The sequence below is a fragment of the Magallana gigas genome, chromosome 2 (assembly GCF_963853765.1).
Source record: "Magallana gigas chromosome 2, xbMagGiga1.1, whole genome shotgun sequence".
NCBI lineage: Eukaryota > Metazoa > Mollusca > Bivalvia > Ostreida > Ostreidae > Magallana > Magallana gigas.
The window spans coordinates 6,602,451-6,620,303 of record NC_088854.1 but is presented as its reverse complement, the minus strand read 5'-3'; the positions used below and the strand labels follow the sequence as shown (position 1 = coordinate 6,620,303).

Sequence of the window (17,853 nt, the reverse complement as noted above, 5' to 3'; positions counted from 1 at the left end):
CATTTCATTGACATACACTAGCTGTATATAAAACCATTGGTTTTATTTAAAAGTGTTAGTATTTCACGGAAAGCAACGCATTTAATTTTTATTTGTTTGTTTATTTTGCTCAAAGACAGATACGTTGCTCGCACTTTGTCTCATTTATAAGACATGGCCAATATTAAAAGTACAACTAATAAAAGGCCAAATAACTCCACAGAAAGTCTCGTTCCTGTAATGTTCTCAGTTACCACTGTGTATAAGGTGTCCTCAATTGATCTTGTGTATCTTGTGGTCTTTAGTAGGCAGGATGTATCTGAACCGGAAATCCTCACTTGCAGGTGTTTTGTCTTATTATTAAATACTTGTGAAATCAAAATTTCAAATAGCACATGTCAATAGTTATAGTAAAATAAATACGTAGCAGAAAAACCATTGCAAAATACCAGCTAGAAAAGGGGGTTCCCATTCGCCTGTGTTACGTTAGAGGACCCAACTTGAAGGTTCTTACGCGTGTGTGTGTGTGTGTGTGTGTGTGTGTGTGTGTGTGTGTGTGTGTGTGTGTGTGTGTGTGTGTGTGTGTGTGTGTGTGTGTGTGTGTGTGTGTGTGTGTGTGTGTGTGTGTGTGTGTGTGTGTGTGTGTGTGTGTGTGTGTGTGTGTGTGTGTGTGTGTGTGTGTGTGTGTGTGTGTGTGTGTGTGTGTGTGTGTGTGTGCGTTCGTAAACACTGGCAACTGAGAGCCGACGTCAAGTTACACAGCAACAACTGAGAACACAAAATTCAAGTGAGGACAAAATCTGGTCCTCACTTGAATTTCACCTTAGAAATGCTTAAAATCATGCCATAAACCATATATGTGAAAATTGGTGCATGGACCAGTTGGAAGTATTTTTCCGTTTTGTGTATGTTGTGTGTATATAATTATCAGCCCGTCAGCATGGCGGTATACACACCACGAAGGGTAACACGCATGCGCGGGTTAAAACGGAAGTTTACATTCTATCTGGATCATATAAGCGCTTGAAAACATACAGATATCAAGGACGATCAATGTCGCGTAATAAGATAAAGGTAAGTATTATTTGTTTTGGTTTTTAAAAAATATTTTATCGCATAGTGTGTGTTATAAATATGTTAAAGAATTTAATCAACAAACGGAAATTTACATCCATACTTGTTTTATCGATTAAATTGAATCATACCTTCAGTTACAAATACAGTGCAAGAAGCCATGTATGATCGATACAAACTGGTATAATGGTAAATTATTTCCAACAGTATAAGTCAGTATTTACTTCAAATCGTTAATAGTATACATGTACATAAACCATCAAATACAATTTCATACAACTAACTAAAGACGTCACAACAAAAATTGCTCATTATCCTTTATAGGCATCCATATTAACAGCCATTGTCTTTGCAGGATGATCATTGTATTCATTTATTACATAAAGACGATGTGCAATTTTCAGAGCAATATCAATTAATGTGTTATCAAACGAAAAGCTAGATATGCACAATAAATATGCCATACAAATATTAATTCCATGGCGTTAAAGAAAATATCCAATGGCATGTAAACATGAAATCAGCAAGTACTGGGTACATGTAGAGGAAAATAAAAGCAATAATTTCATTTTAAGAAGTTGCTAACCTAGCTATCATGACATGAAAACGTGTTATAACCATTATAGTTTGTACATTGTTGATTTTGAAGTAGTTTGTACTATGTAAACACAATATACATGTATCAATATCAATTTCCCCCAACACCCCTCCCTTAAGTAAATTTTAGATCCGCGCCTGTTTGCATATCATTACATCATACAACTTATATATGAATTAATATGATATCCCATAAATTTGTCCTTTTTTAAATGAAAATATATCAACGAATCAATTTAAGCTATAAATGCACAATCAATGTAACATACCAATTGCAAGGCGTAAAAGATTATTAAATGAAAAGATACCAACGAATTTAATACACACATATAAATATAAAGACTCAACAAAAAAAAAGAAAACACATTGTAACCGCTGGCAATTGGAAAAAAATGAAGGCATTACAATTAGCGTCAATTATCAAAATTTAATTATGTAATGACTATAAGTATCCATCATTTTATTTTTTGTGAAATATATCGTTGTGTATGATTTTAATTTTTGTGATTGATTATTTGCGGTGTATCTTCTCGTCTGAGGCTGTAACTAGGGTTTTAATGCGTACATTTTTTTTAAACACAATTTAAATAAATCATGACTTACCTTTAATGTTACAGTTTAATTTATATTACGTTTAATAATATTGCTGTTTTCATTTTTATCTGTCTAAACATTTGCATAAATAAAATAACATGTGCTTTAATAAATTATATTATGCCAGGAGCGGATTCCACTAAAAAAATAAGGCTGTGAATTCTAAAAGAGGAAAAAACATAGCAGGGCTGCGTTCAGGATCGTAGCGGCTACGTGGGGCTACGTACATGTACATGTAACAGCTACGCTGTTGAACAGAAAGCTAGCCAAGCCGCTACGTGGATATACCTAGCATCAAACTCGAAATTGCTACCTCAGTTACCACTTTGTACCAAACTTGATATTTATCCTATTTAGTTATATTTAGTTCATAGGATGAGTTATTATGAATTTTAACTTGTACTGTACGTTATATTTCCGCTTGAAATTAACAAAATATGTCGGTTTAATAAGTGGTTGGCTGAATTTAAAGACCTAGCGGCTAGGCTTGTAGCTTATAGTACTGTTCAATATACCTAGATATCCATATATATCCATATATATCCATATGTTCCTTCGCCCTAAAACGCGTTCGCCCTTTGACGCCGTTCGCTCTAATTTCCGTTCGCCCTGAAATGTGTTCGCTCAAGGTCCGTTTGCAATATTAAAACATAATTTTAAAGCGATTTTTTGTAAATAAAGTTTCAAATTATATAAGATAAAAAACCGCATTCAGTGGATTCAACACATATATTATAGTGTCCAGATTGCCTACATGTAGCTGCATGGCCAACTTAGAAGATTAATTATTAATTATAAATAAGATTCTTTTGATAAAATTAGGGCTATAAAAACTTTTATTCAGAATCAAAAAAGCCGCTGCTCGTATCCTCATTGGATTAAATTGTTTTCAAAACAAAGCGAACATATAGAAAAAAGCTTTCCATAATTTTCAGTTTAAATTATTAACCATTAATTGACATTATCCACTCAAAGGTTTCAACCTTATCATTTATGAATACTGTGGTTTCATCAATATTCGTTGAATACCAATTTTCGTGGATTTCGTTTTTAAGTCTATCCATGAATTTAAATGTTCATTGAAGTGCACTTTCTACTATCAATTTGTATTGAAAGGATCATTGGCCACGAATTTACGTATCCTTGAATATGTGATTTTCACCTTTTCCACGAAAATTGAAACTCTTGAATATTAAAGAAACCACAGTATTACATTATAAAATTAAAAGGTTTACTATAGTTATAAATACCAGATATTTCCTTTTTATTTATTATAAATTCCATATTTTATTTTTTTGGCAAATAACTTGACATCTAAATGCATTTATAAAGTTTCTGTTTGCCCCATTATAGTTTTCTATGTAAAACTACGAATACGAAATATTCTGAAACAGTCTATTTGTGACCTTGACTGGAACTCTTCAGCATTGGAGATGTGAATGAGTGTGGAAATGAATTGAAAAATAAACAAGTTCATATTTTGTGGGATATAAATCTTTTAACGGTAGGAACGTAACATTTTATGTTGATAGGGAGTTAAAGGGATGTTCAAAGTAAAAAGCTGAAGCGAGCAGATGATTTAATTCAGCGTATTTCTAACATAACAACCGGCCGAAGTTGGGGCAAATTTTCCCGAATCACTTTGTGTGGCACTGGTCTGAGATTCGGAAGAGACGTCCGTCAACAATTTTTCAGTCTCGACGAATCTCGCTGAGATTAGAAGTCCACTCGTTGACGTTGAGAGGATGTACCTAATCCTTCGTCGTTTTTAAACCCCTCTCCCCCCCTTTCTTTCTCTCTTTCTCTCTCTCTCTCTCTCTCTCTCTCTCTCTCTCTCTCTCTCTCTCCTGCTTTTGACGAAGCTCCCACTGGACACATTGAACTGTTGAAACATTGAATGTTGTGATGCTCTAACTGTCAGGATTTGTTATACACAATTTTTGGTGTAAATTAAAAAATAATGTTTGAAAAAACTTAATTTTTAGCTAAAGAAGAAACCCATTTTCACAATAATGAGGCTTATTGTTATTTCTTGCACAAACCCTATTTATGAAAATTGACTTCCTAAACAATGTCAAGTGCTAAACACGATGTACTTAGTTACACTTTTAGAGCAGAAATAATTTAATGATTTTTCAAATTGTACATTACACACGTGTAATTCGGACAATGCGTAACATTTCCATAAAAAATTGCTTTGTATCATTAGAACAACAACATATTCAAACTAAGACCAATTCTGACTGATTATTTATTAGTCCCCTACTGGTTTTCACCGGAGGGGACTATAGCTTTCCTCTGCGTCCGTCCGTCTGTCTGTCCCACTTCAGTTTTCCATAATTTTTTGCTTTATGTGTTTGAGAAATAATATGAAATTTGCTGAACAGCTTCAAAATGTCAAACTACAGATCAAGTTTACACTTTTTTAGCGTCTGGTTGACATATTTTCGAGAAAATTAATTTTTTATATTCCAATTTTTTAATGTTTGGGTTCGATATTCTGCATAACAGTGCATTGTTTTCACAATTTCCACAAACCGGTAGGGGACATGTATTGCTTATGCAATACTCTCAGAATGCTTGTTTCCTGTGTATTAATTCGCTTCTTGTGTTTAATGATTAGCAGCGTTCACGACCGCTGGTAGACTGCAAGCCCCGGAGGCTTCTACACCTCTAGAAATTAAGCCCCGCCCTCACCTGAGATTTACCACCCAGTAAAAATGTTCGGCCTTTAAGGACAGTCAAATGGTAAAAACATTATTATGTTTCCCCACCCATAACTAATATTTAGACTCATCTATAAAAGTTATCTAACAGTTTCTTGTTATTCGACAGAATGATAAGGGTTTTTTTCGGTTTACTTTTATGATCATCAGTTTAAAGTTTGTGATTATATATACACAGAGAAAACTGTTTTATAAACTACCGGGATTTACTATAATCTCTCAATCTTTGCAGTGTGGAAAACAGTAAACAAACAAAAAAATGGATGTGCTTTAGCATATTGAAAACCATGTCAAGAAAAGATCGAAGAGCTAATCCCATTGAAGAGTCAAGGAAATGGAGTGAAAAGAATATTGATCCACCAGGATTTAATATAAGTTTATTTGAGAACAAAGGTAAGGAAAATTTTTTGAATTGCCCTAAATTAAACTTCTGAATTTTGTTTGGAGATCAATCTAGTTGGTATTATTCCTCTATTGTGAGTTAAATATTTCATGAATCCTATAATTACTTTTGCGTGCTTCATGGTTATCAACAGGTATTACTCCATATCAATAAATTCTGCTATATGGCCCGCTGATAGCTGCACAAATACATGTATATATACATTAAATTTAAAACCAAGAAACTTCATTTTCCAAGGAAGTACATGTAATATTGAATAAAAAATTCAGTTGACTAGTGACTACTGTGGATTCATCATTGTGGAAGAACATTTTCGGTATTAAAATTTTCACAAAATATGTTCCTAATGAATTAGTTTAATTAGTCCAAAACCATGTGGAACTTTTTGTGTGCAATAAATATACAATTTTTGCATGGGTGGAACTGTAGCTCTATGGTCTGTCAACCTGAATTTCACGTGGAGCTACTGTTCTGCAAAAATACAAAAAATTTCTTTTGTACAAATTCTTTGACATGATATCAGTGCAATTCATCTAATAGTATATACATGTACATATGACAATAACATATAAATTGAAATCAACAATTTCTTTATAATTTCCATGTAGCTTCCTGTACGCTTATATTATGTATTATAGGCAGAGGAGTCAGAACAAATGTCCGCAGAAATGCAGGCGACTTTTTGTTAGTGTATACAGGAAAGGTTATAACAAAGAAGGAAGGTGAGAACTTGGAAGAAGGGTTCTCATCTGGCTACAGATTTTTTTTTACAGAGATTTGTGGTAAGTGTCTAGATTCTCATATGAAATACTTTTTTGTTTTCTTACGTACCTAAATATATGGATATTGGTTTAATGCCAGGCCATGGCTTAATCAAGTATAGTTAAACATATTTGGCTGGTTTTATGGTGGTAGTCAAGGGTTCCAGCAGTTGGAAAATTCAACATTCAAAGATTTTAGAAAAGTGAACACCTTGTACTAATTATTTGTATGGACTAAATAATGTTGTCACAGAGATAGCTGTCATTTCTCTTATGGTAATTAATTTAAAACATATTTTTCCATCACTGAATCTCGCAAAGACAAATGAATCTATTTACAACTTTTTTTACATCATCCCAGAGGGAAGTCAAATTACATACTTTATTCCTGTGCACTGTTTGAATCCTAAATAAAAATCCCCTCTCTGTTATACTACTCTGGCTCCAATTGATGACTATCTCAGATCATTAGCTTCAATTAATCTATATATTGATAAACTAGTTCCATTTCTACATCACTCTAACTCTATAAAAATCTTAAAGGGCCTAAAGAAAAAATAGGTTTGTTTCCGCTTTCCCAACCGACCCTGAAAAATACTGCCATCTCAAAACTTTTTTTTTGCCATTTTTCAGTGAGGGTGTTAAATTTTCGGGTTTTTTTTTCAGATCATCTATTTTTTAAAAATTTAGTCAGAGAAACGTTTGGACAAGTCTGTTTATTACATCAACGTTGAAAAAACGCTTGAAATTAAAAATGGCAGGACATTCTGCAAACAATAGCACCCATGCAAGGCTCCGATTATCAAAAGCTAACTCATAAAACTTGACCACTCTAGACGTTAATTTGCTTCATTCTTAATTACCCTAACACGTACAGCTTGAATTGTCTGAATAACGCATTCTAAAATCACTATAATAATTACAACTAATACCCTAAAATTTCCTCCTCATCACATACATGAAGAAACATCACAACTACTAGTATACAACAGTCTGCATAATATTATAATGAGAGTGTTGTGTTGTGCAGTACTATGCTTATATATAATAACCAGGAATTATTTGCATGCACTTGCATGCTTCTTGTTTGTGTGACAGAGAAAGAAAAAATATAAAAACATTGTCATCTATCTGAAATGCATGTTAGGCCTTACAGTATTTAAGTACTGTAAGGCCTAACATGCATTTCTGATAGATGTATATATTTTTAAATTTTTAACATATGTCTTAAAAAAAATTACGGTAATCTATAATAGTTTACACAAGCCTATATTATTTTTAAATCTTTGATTTAAACAAAGGCTCTATCCAACTTTTTACTAAAGAAAATGAGTTCTTGTAGTATATTATAAACATATATTTTGGTATGAATCTTTTATTAATTAATGGAAGCAATTAATTTAACTCGATCATTTATAGTGTTGATGCATCAGAAGAAGATGGTAGATTGGGAAGGCTTGTGAACTATGGGAGCAAGAAAGAGATCAACTGCAAAATGAAATTAATAGGGGAAGTGCTATGTCTTTTTGGAACCAGGTATTTACAAAATAATTTTGCCTGTTTACTGTGTACTAGGCTTACTGGTACTGAATTAATTATCATGATTAGGCTAACATTTTTTTTATTTTTAAGTTTATGAACCCAAAAGTTTTAAGTCCCATAAGAGGAGAAAATGAAAACAAAAAAATATTTTTTCACTACATTATCAACATTATTCTGTCATGCACATTATATAAGTTTCACTGAAAAGATTTCTTATAACTGTGGTATTTCTCAACTTGGTAAACATATTGAGTAAACATATATGGAAACAGGCTCTGTATATTGTTGAAGCACATTGTCAAATTTTTGTGGGGTTGAAATTTCGTTGTTTTATAGCAAAATAATGTTTTATTGAGATTTAATTTCATCATTTTAAGAATATCTTAAATGTTAACTATCTGGTTTAAAATTCTCATCTCCCCCTTGGCAGATTTAGTGTAATTCATATAATGCCATATAGCAGTTCTTCTGAGTTATTTATTGTTCTTGAAAAAACACAGTTGTGTTTATAATGGCAACAGCAATACAGCATCACTTTAAAGTATGTCACAACAAATACCGAAAATAAATTTCTCTTCAGCTCATCTTGTAGGTGCAGGAAGTAATAGATAACTTGAGATACATGGTAAAAACTGCCAAATGTATATATCTTCCTCAAACTAATTTTTCTGGATTCGTGCAATAAAAGCATGCAAGTATCACTTTGCGCTGCCGTTACTGTGAATAAGCTGAATAAAATGAACAATTTGATTGGATGCCCTGAAAAGTCATTATTAATAAGCAAGTTATGTTGAAGTTGGCTATAAATCTGCCCAGGGGGAGATGAGAATAATGAATCCGACATTTGGCTAGCGAAGATGCTATGTCTTCCATGTTATGGTATTTTGATATCATTTCAAACTGGTCCAATGTGGTAACAATTAAAATGTTAACAATATATCAACTCAATTTTTTTATCGGTAAATTATAGTACGTGTAGTAACATTGATGTCCATTCTAAAGGGGCATTATGTTGCATGAAATTTGATTGTACATGTATTATTTGACAAACAGTAACCAATCATAATGAATGTCTTATACAGAAATATGTTCACTAATTTTGAATTGAATTAAATCGAAATTGATCTAGAATGAACCGAATATCAAAATTAATTTTGTCGTGAATTGTAATGCATTTGTATCATGATATTTCACCCCTATTGTCCTTATACATGTTATACCCTGTCAACAAGTGTATAATGAAATGTACTTGTTTAAATAAATTAAAGTAATTGGTTACAAAACTTTAGTTGACTATCAAATTTTACTATTATTCACAACAGAGATATACATGAGGGAGAAGAGCTATTATATGACTATGGACTCATAAGTCTTATCCATGGATTCTAAGGTACAGTGAAAATTTGCTTAAAAGTTGGATTTTGATAACTTATAGGTAAATCCTCCATCACAAGGAAGCTGGTGGCCGGCATATTCTTTAAAAATGAATAGTCAGATTTTGTATTATTCATTGAATGCAAATCAATTGATTTAGGAGAAAACAAAACCTAGTAAGTCTAGCTTAAATTTTAATATTACAGTGGTCTTTATTACTGACAACATTCCTTTTTATACCCCCGCTCCGAAGGAGAGGGGGTATACTGTTTTACCCTTGTGTGTCTGTCTGTCCGTCTGTCCGTCCGTAACAAAAATTTCTGTCGCATTTATCTCAGCAACTATTTATCGCAGATGCTTGAAATTTTAACACAGTGTTTGTTAAGGCATGCCATATCGTGGGATATATTTTTGTACCAATCGGACGTCAACTTCCTGTTAAATGACGACTTTGCTTATTTTTTAACCAAAATTTTCAAACAAATTTTCGTCAAAGATTTCTCAGCAACTGTTTATCGCAGATGCTTGAAATTTTTACACAGTATTTGTATAGGCATGCCATATCGTGGGATATATTTTTGTACCAATCAGACGTCAACTTCCTGTTAAATGACGACTTTGTTTATTTTTAGCAAAACTTTTCAAACAAATTTCCGTCAAAGAATTCTCAGCAACTGTGTACCGCAGATGCTTGAAATTTTTACACAGTATTTGTATAGGCATGCTATATCGTGGGATATATTTTTGTACCAATCAGACGTCAACTTCCTGTTTAATGACAACTTTGTTTATTTTTAGCAAAACTTTTCAAACAAATTTCTGTCAAAGAATTCTCAGCAACTGTTTATCGCAGATGCTTGAAATTTTTACACAGTATTTGTATAGGCATGCTATATCATGGGATGTATTTTTGTACAAATCGGACGTCAACTTCCTGTTAAATGACGACTTTGTTTATTTTTAGCCAAAATATTCAAACAAATTTTTGTCAAAGATTTCTCAGCAGCTATTTATCGGATATGCTTGAAATTTTTACACAGTGTTTGTTAAGGCATGCCATATTGTGGGATATATTTTTTTACCAATCGGACGTCATCTTCCTGTTAAATGAGTACTTTGTTTATTTTAGCCAAAATTTTCAAACAAATTTTCCTCAAAGATTTCTCAGCAGCTATTTATCGCAGATGCTTGAAATTTTAACACACTATTTGTTTAGGCATGCCATATTGTGGGATATATTTCTGTACCAATCGGATGCCAGCTTTCTGTTAAATGTCGACTTTGCTTATTTTGCATATTCACATCAGAGCGGGGGTATCACTAGTGAGCATTGGCTCACAGATATCTTGTTAGCTCACCGAGACGAAGTCAAGGGGAGCTTATGCTATACCCCCGGCGTCGGCGTCCGGACCTGGTTAAAGTTTTTGTTGCAGGTCCTGTATCTAAGCTATTACTTGTCCTATCTTCACCAAACTTGCATGGATGATGCATATTGACCTACTTATGGACCTGAAAGACTCGGATGCTGAATCTGGGTCCTAAATGACAGATGCTGAAGGAGGTTAAGGTTTTTGGAGCAGGTTAAAGTTTTTGTTGCAGGTGCCCTTTGATAGCAATATATAAGTTACTCCTGGTCCTTGCATGGATGGTGTGTCTTATTATACTGATGCACCAGACAGGCTTGAGTGCTGAATCTGAGCTATAGGTTTCGGATGCTGGAGAAGTTAAGGTTTTTGGAGCAGGTTAAAGTTTTTGTTGCAGGTGCCCTTTGATAGCAATATCTAAGTTACTGCTGGTCAGTACTTCACCAAACTTGCATGGATGGTGTGTCTTATTATACTGATGCACCAGACAGGCTTGAATGCTGAATCTGAGCTATAGGTTTCGGATGCTGGAAGTGGTTAAGGTTTTAAGAGCTGGTTAAAGTTTTTGTTGCAGGTGCCCTATGAAGATAATTTCTTAGCTACTACTGGTCCTTACTTCACCAAACTTGTATGGTTGGTGCGTCTTATGATACTGATGCACCTGACAGGCTTAAATGCTGAATCTGAGCCATAGGTTTCGGATGCTTGAGGAGGTTAAGGTTTTTGGAGCTGGTTAAAGTTTTTTGAGCAGGTGCCTTCTAATGTTATGTCTTAGCTACGCCTAGTCATAACTTCATCAAACTTGTGTATTGTGTATTATTATACTGATGCACCTGAATGGCTTGAATGCTGAATCTGAGCCATAGGTTTCGGATGCTGGAGGAGGTTAAGGTTTTAAAAGCTGGTTAAAGTTCTTGAAACAGGTGCCCTCTGATGATGATATCTTAGTTATTACTTGTCCTAAATTCACCAGACTTCCATGGATGGTGCGTTTTATGATACTGATGCACCTGAATGGCTTGAATGCTGAGTCTGAGCCATAGGTTTCGGATGCTGGATAAGGTTAAGTTTTTTTTAACAGGTCACATGTTACAAAGATAATAGTACTATTTCAAACTTATAAAGTTGATAAAACTGTAATATGCAAGAATCGCAGAGGAAGCTTCAGATGCAGAGCTTGATCTCCATTATCAAGGATGCTAAAAAATATATCTTAGTTATTACAGGTCCTAACTTCACCAAACTTGAATGAATGGCGTCTTATAATACAGATGCACATGATAGGCATGGATGCTGAATCTGAGCCTTAGGTTGCGGATGCTGGAGGAGGTTAAGGTTTTAATTGCTGGTGCCCTCTGATGATGATATCTTAGTTATTACTGGTCCTAACTTCACCAAACTTGCATGGGTGATGCGTCTTATGGTACTGATGCACCTGACAGGCTTGAATGCTGAATCTGAGCCATAGGTTACGGATGCTGGATGAGGTGTAGTTTTTTGGAACAGGTCACATGTGTAATAGATGATAGCTTGCATAGTTGATTTAACTATATTATAAATGAAACGCAGAGGTTGCTTCAGATGCAGAGCCTGATCTCCATTATCAACGATGTTAAAGAAATTTCCTACCTCAATTAAACCTGCTTGATAGAAAGATGAGGTTGTTGTTAAATGATATAACATGATTCCTATGATTAAGTATTGTATGATATGAAACACTATTGTTTAATATGATACAAAATATTATATGTTATATTGTAAAAAGTTATATGATACAATATAATATTGTATCAATTTTTTTGATATTTTATGATATGATATTGTATCATGATATTGTTCTGTATAGTATTGTATATTATGATACATTCTACTACAGTTATTGCCGAGATCAAAGAGATGCCGCGGACATTATTCTTCAATATACCACGAACGTCATCAGTAAATTATCAGATCAGAAATACCTATTTGTCTCGCACTGATCATGGAAGTACAACTTCAAACCGTAAAAGTTTTAAAACCATGTCAATTTCACGTGTTAGTTCCAGTCAAAACAATGTGTATTGCCTCAAATGTTTATTTTTAAGAGATCAATGCGGCTGTTCCTAGGACCTCCCTGGCACATTTTCACTGCGTGTTTTTACATAAAATATATAATGTGTAGTAGTAATAATCGTATTAAATTGCCCTTAAAATATTAGGAATGTGATTCAAAGATTTTTATTAATAAGTGAAGAGTATTAAAATCCTAAGAAAAAAGTCTGTCGTCTGCATGTGATTCCTTTGATCGATACACATGTAAACATTACTAACAAAACCGTTGGGGTTACACAGAACAGCCGTCAAAATGACCTAGATCGTCTCTCTATAGGAGAAACGATCTGTAGAAATACTGGGCTGTTAGTAGAATAGAAATAAAGTTCTTGTTTTCGTGAATGTTGCAGGATAACCTCCTCGGCTTTTATATTTCAAAACAACATTTCTCGACCTCGGAGGTTATTCTGCAACATCCACGAAAACTCGTACTTTATTTCTTAATCCATGAATATCCAAGATCATAAAGTATGATTTTCATATAATATGATAAAGGTGGTCTCATAAAGGTGATGTCTCATAAGGGTGATGGCTCGTCTCGGTGAGCTTTGTAATCTGTGATTACCTACGTTTTTATTTTCTAGGAACATCTGAATTTTTTGCAGAATTATTGGTTTTTTCGTATTGTTTTACTTTTAAATTTATTTACTAACCAGTGAGATGCCCCTAATTCAAACAAGAGGGGGATATACTGTTTTATCCATCTGGGTCTGTTTGTTCATCTGTCTGTATGTTGGTAACAAATTTCTGTCACATTCTTCTTAAATTGGCAACTATTATTTATACAGTTGCTTGAGATTTTAACACACTCATTGTATAGGCATATGAATTATGGTGGGAGTCGTTTTTGTACAAATTAGATGTCACTTTCCTATGAAATGACAAATGTATTCTTAGACTTGAATTTAAAATAAATTTTCATTACAGTTTTCTCAGAAAATGCTCATCGCAGATGCGAAAGATTTTAACACATGTACTCTTTGTTTAGTGGTAGGCATTCCATTTAATGGGATTCATTTTTGAGCACATCTAATGTCCACTTTCTGTTACATTATGACTGTGTTTATTTTGTATATTCACATCAGGGTGGGGTATAACTAGTGAGTATTGACTCACAGATTTCTTGTTGTTTTAGACAAACCTTCTGCCCCTAAGGGACCATTCAGTGTGTCCAATCTCACTGCTTCATCTGCTGACTTGAATGGAAGCCAACAACAAAAGATAACGGTTCTCCAGTCACAGGCTATGTTATTGAGTCCAGACCTAGCACCAGAGCAAGATGGAGCAAAGTGGCCAAGATGGATGACAACACCACCAAATACTCTCCCAAAGACCTCATTGACTACGGTATCTGTTTAGGGTGTCTGTTGTTAATGAGGAGGGACAAGTCTCACCACTAGAGACCAACGAACCTGTGAGACTTAAGAGGAAGATAGGTAAGAGCCTACATATGTTGAAATGTATGCTTAAGTGTGTAAGATAATGTATGATTACTGGTTAAATATCTTTGTTTCTCTTTAGATGTTCTATCTTCAAGTCAAAGTCAAAGTGTCTAAACTTGGTCCCGATTTTGTGACATTGGATTGGAAATCACTGTCTTCAGATGGAGGCTCCAAGGTGACAGGGTATGTGGTGAAGCAGAAGAGAGGCTCTGATGGTGACTGGGAGGAGGTGGCCACTCTAAAGGCCATTGAGACGTCTTACAAGGTCCCCAAACTTGATGAAGACCAAGAGTATTTCTTTTCTATAACTGCCCTGAACCAGAACGGACAAGGAGAAACCTGTGAACTGGACACGTCTGTTGTTCCAAAGAGACCTCCAGGTAAACTTGAGCTAAAACTCATTGTTTAAGCACTTCATACACTGTATTTACAAAGCTTGGTGTATGAATAAGGCTAACCAAATGTTTGTATTTACATGATCTTTGATTAGGTCTGCCATCAAAAGCACTGGGTTTATTTTGTCTGTAACAATGCCATTTCATGAAAACGTTTTCAATACACATCATGTATTTTGAGTATTTCGATTTTTTTCTGTTGTTGAGATTTCTTTTCAAATGCATATAAAAAGTGTATTTTATGTGCATTTTCAGAAAAACCATCGCCACCAGTTGGTCCAGTCATACTCTCAGGCATTCAGAAAACCTCTTTGGTGTTAGCCTGGAAACCCAGCAAGAATGATGGCAGATCTCCTCTAACAGCTTACTATATTGAAATGAGGGACCCTAATAATGGATCCTGGTCTGCAGTCACCAAAGTGACCCCAGACATCACCAGCTACTGTTTCTTATGATTTTGTTTTAAGATTGTCTAGAAATGGTGTTTGGAACTGGAGATAAAGAAGATCCCCCAAGCAAAGAACTTAAAAAGCAAAGAGGTATTTGTCTGAATTAAAACTGAAAGTAAACAAAAAACTAAGGTATAAGCTTCTGCCATACAAAATAGCAATGCAGAGAGTAATGCATGTTTATGTATTTTTGAAGCTGGATTTTATGTCAATATGTTATTTGATTAAGGCAGTTGAACTTGTTGTGTTACTTTCAGGTTTTAAAAGAATAAGTGGAGAAAGAAAACCTAATGGACAGCAGCTGAGAAAGCAGCAGTTAAGAGGCAAATGGGCCAGTTTTTAAATCTAAGGACCCTGCCAAAAAAACATGACTGTGACCTTGCTCTTCAAAAAGAAGAGAGTTTGAAAAATGGAACCTGGAAACAAGTCAAAGACTTTGTTAGAAATACAAACTTGAAGCTACTTAAACAGTAGGATTCAAAAATGAAATGTATGAAGTGTTTAGTGTAAATTGACTTGTTTCTATAATGAAAAGAAATTTTATAATATTCAGAACTAGAGACAGATCAGAAATGTAGTATATGTGCATTGATTTACTTGTTAGTTTTCTAGAGAGAGAGAGAGACAGAGGAGCTTTTGCTTTTGCTTTAAAAGTAATTTTTAGTATCTTTATAATGATTTTGAATATTCATTGTAATAGTGGTTGTCTTATGAAGAAATTTTTATGACAAGTAAAATAAAGCTGTAAGCTCCTGTTAGCCTTCATGATACACATAAACCTGATAAAAGCCTTTTTATAGTGACAGACTTGGTGTCTCATGTATATCATGTTGGACTGCCTAGTGACATGAATGCTAAAAAATTGATGAAAATAATGCCAGATCTTAGCTGTTATATACATGTATTTAATGATCTTTCCATATGAAATATTTACTACATATATGTACAATATCCTTAAGGATTTAACCATTTCATGCTCTGTTTTGCATGTACATGAAGTTAAAATGATGGTGAATTTGGAATGATAAAGATCTACAGCAAGAGCGTAGTTGGCTAAGCTATTGTTAATTACGGTAAATGAATTCAGTCAATGTTATCTATTTTATATTAAGAATGAATTTGCTATGCTTAGTGTTCAATTAGCGCTTGTTGATAAAAGAAATGTAATTAAAGATGTATTTTGCCATTTAGTGTGATTTTCGTTTTGATTTCTTTATAGGTCATTCTTTTTAAAACTAGTAAAGAAATGCATTTATTTATAGTAATTTTTAGGTATAATAAAGTTTTGGGGATATAGGAATCACCTTGTCTGTCCGTCTGTCTGTGCAATCATTTAGGTCCATATCTTTCTAATGGAGGAACATTACAATTCCCTACTTCACACAAAGGTTGCTTACAACCTGAGGGTGTGTTGTGATCTTGACCAAAGGTCATTTGTGCAAGTACAAGATCACTGGAAAGAAAATTGTATAATTTGTGTCTGGTCTTTATCTTTCTTATGGAAAAACAAGGGAAGTCCCTACTCCATAAAAAGATTGCATATGACCTGAGGGTGTGTCATGATCTTGACCCAAGGTCGTTTGTGCAAGTTGAAGGTCACTCCAAAAAATTGCATAATTCATGTCTAGGCCATATATTTTGTAATGGATAATGATTAGAAGCTGAAACTTGACACATGGATTGCCTGTGACCTGAAAATGTGTCATGACCTTGAGCTTTTGTCATTTGTGGTTCAAGGTTACTGGAAGGAAAATGGTGTATCCATTAATTAAAACTTTTTGATCAAGACGAGTAAATTCATCATTAATACATTAGGCTTTTAATACCCCGCAACTTTGGTAAATCATATTTACCGAGTTCCTTCCCATATTGAAACTGCCGTTACTATTCCATAACATTATATGATTGCCTAAAATGTCCTGCTTTTGTTACTATACCTCAGGGGTGCGTTTTACTACAGAACTAGCGACTAAGTCGTAAATCTGTTAAGTCTCACAAAATGAATCTCAACAAATGGAATTGTTACGTTAACACTCCTGTCAAACAGTTTCAATATTTTAGGTACAGTGTATTTTTTTCTGGCATTATCTTAAAAGTCTTAATAAATTTTGCATTATGTGCATTTTTAATTTTGGTCATATTTTTTAAGTTCTTTTGTTAAGCGCGGCCTTTTATATTTCTAAGTAAAACAGCAAAAAAAAAAAATTCCTAGCGGGGGTTATCATTTGTGAGCTTGCTCAAAGTATCGCTAATTTAACATGAAACTGTCTTGCGATCAACTATATATCAATGCGTAAATTACAAGAAATTTAGAGATTACGTAATATAATTTGTATTGTTTATAGGCAGATGACGACCTATTACAGACTCTAGTCTCGTAAGTTTTGCCCCACGTTTTAATCTAAGTTAAAGGAAATCTTTTATGAAAATATATATATTTACATACATGTACATGTATTATGAAAAAAGTACTTGGGTTTACAAGATAGTGCAGATGCCCATTGGTTTATTCACAAAATGCAATTTTTAAATTTCTATTTAGATTTACTTCTATAAATTCAATTGCAAACCTCTAGGCTCTTCAGTGGATTAAAAATTGTAACAGTATTAAATATAATAACCACATTTTAATGTGCATGGTCACAGCTCGGCTGGGTAAAGAGCAAATAACAATTTTTTTGGCAAAATTCTTTTTGCCTGTGTGTATGTGCAATGAAGTCCTCATTTGTCCGCGTGTGTATCAAATTGGCCTTATTTGACTGTGAGTATATTTAAGTCCCCATTTGACAATTTGTGTATCAATTTGAGTTCCACCCATGACTCCATGAGTGATCATAAAGTTACGCATGTTTATGTCAAACGAATTAAATCGACGCTGTCGATCAAACCGGTACTTAAAATGCATGTACATGTTGTACATGTACTTTTCCAGCACACAATAGAAAAACTATTCCGAAAAAATAAGTAAACTATAGGACCAAAAGATAAGCCATGGTTTGATTCAGCTTTGCGTAATGAAATTACATTTACAATAAGAAAAATCTTCTAAACGTCAACACCCC

The 17,853-nt window shown here is 33.9% G+C and overlaps 2 protein-coding genes across 7 annotated transcripts; both read left to right on the top strand.

The window, feature by feature from the left end:
• Positions 1-828: 828 nt before the first annotated feature.
• LOC136272682 (uncharacterized) lies at positions 829-6,936 on the top strand. 5 transcript variants are annotated; one of them, XM_066074732.1, is made up of 4 exons: positions 3,475-4,992; positions 5,203-5,363; positions 5,982-6,155; positions 6,801-6,936. In XM_066074732.1, exons 2-4 carry the CDS (start codon positions 5,234-5,236, stop codon positions 6,866-6,868), a joined length of 372 nt encoding a protein of 123 aa, XP_065930804.1. In that variant the 5' UTR covers positions 3,475-4,992; positions 5,203-5,233; the 3' UTR covers positions 6,869-6,936. The 5 variants fall into 5 exon arrangements, 1 of the variants encoding a protein (XP_065930804.1); XR_010710687.1 differs by lacking the exon at positions 6,801-6,936 and having other exon boundaries at positions 3,481-3,748; positions 4,868-4,992; positions 6,012-6,150; XR_010710689.1 differs by lacking the exons at positions 3,475-4,992; positions 6,801-6,936 and adding an exon at positions 829-1,053 and having other exon boundaries at positions 6,012-6,150.
• A 670-nt stretch (positions 6,937-7,606) lies between these two features.
• Positions 7,607-15,981, top strand: LOC105337653 (immunoglobulin superfamily member 22). 2 transcript variants are annotated; one of them, XR_010710685.1, is made up of 6 exons: positions 7,607-7,670; positions 8,999-9,066; positions 13,641-13,941; positions 14,027-14,327; positions 14,598-14,881; positions 15,049-15,981. XR_010710685.1 is itself a non-coding variant. In XM_066074731.1 (5 exons), the coding sequence occupies exons 4-5, from the start codon at positions 14,027-14,029 to the stop codon at positions 14,795-14,797; spliced, it is 501 nt and encodes a 166-aa protein (XP_065930803.1). In that variant the 5' UTR covers positions 7,607-7,670; positions 8,999-9,066; positions 13,641-13,941; the 3' UTR covers positions 14,798-14,886. The 2 variants fall into 2 exon arrangements, 1 of the variants encoding a protein (XP_065930803.1); XM_066074731.1 differs by lacking the exon at positions 15,049-15,981 and having other exon boundaries at positions 14,598-14,886.
• The last annotated feature ends 1,872 nt before the right edge of the window (positions 15,982-17,853 follow it).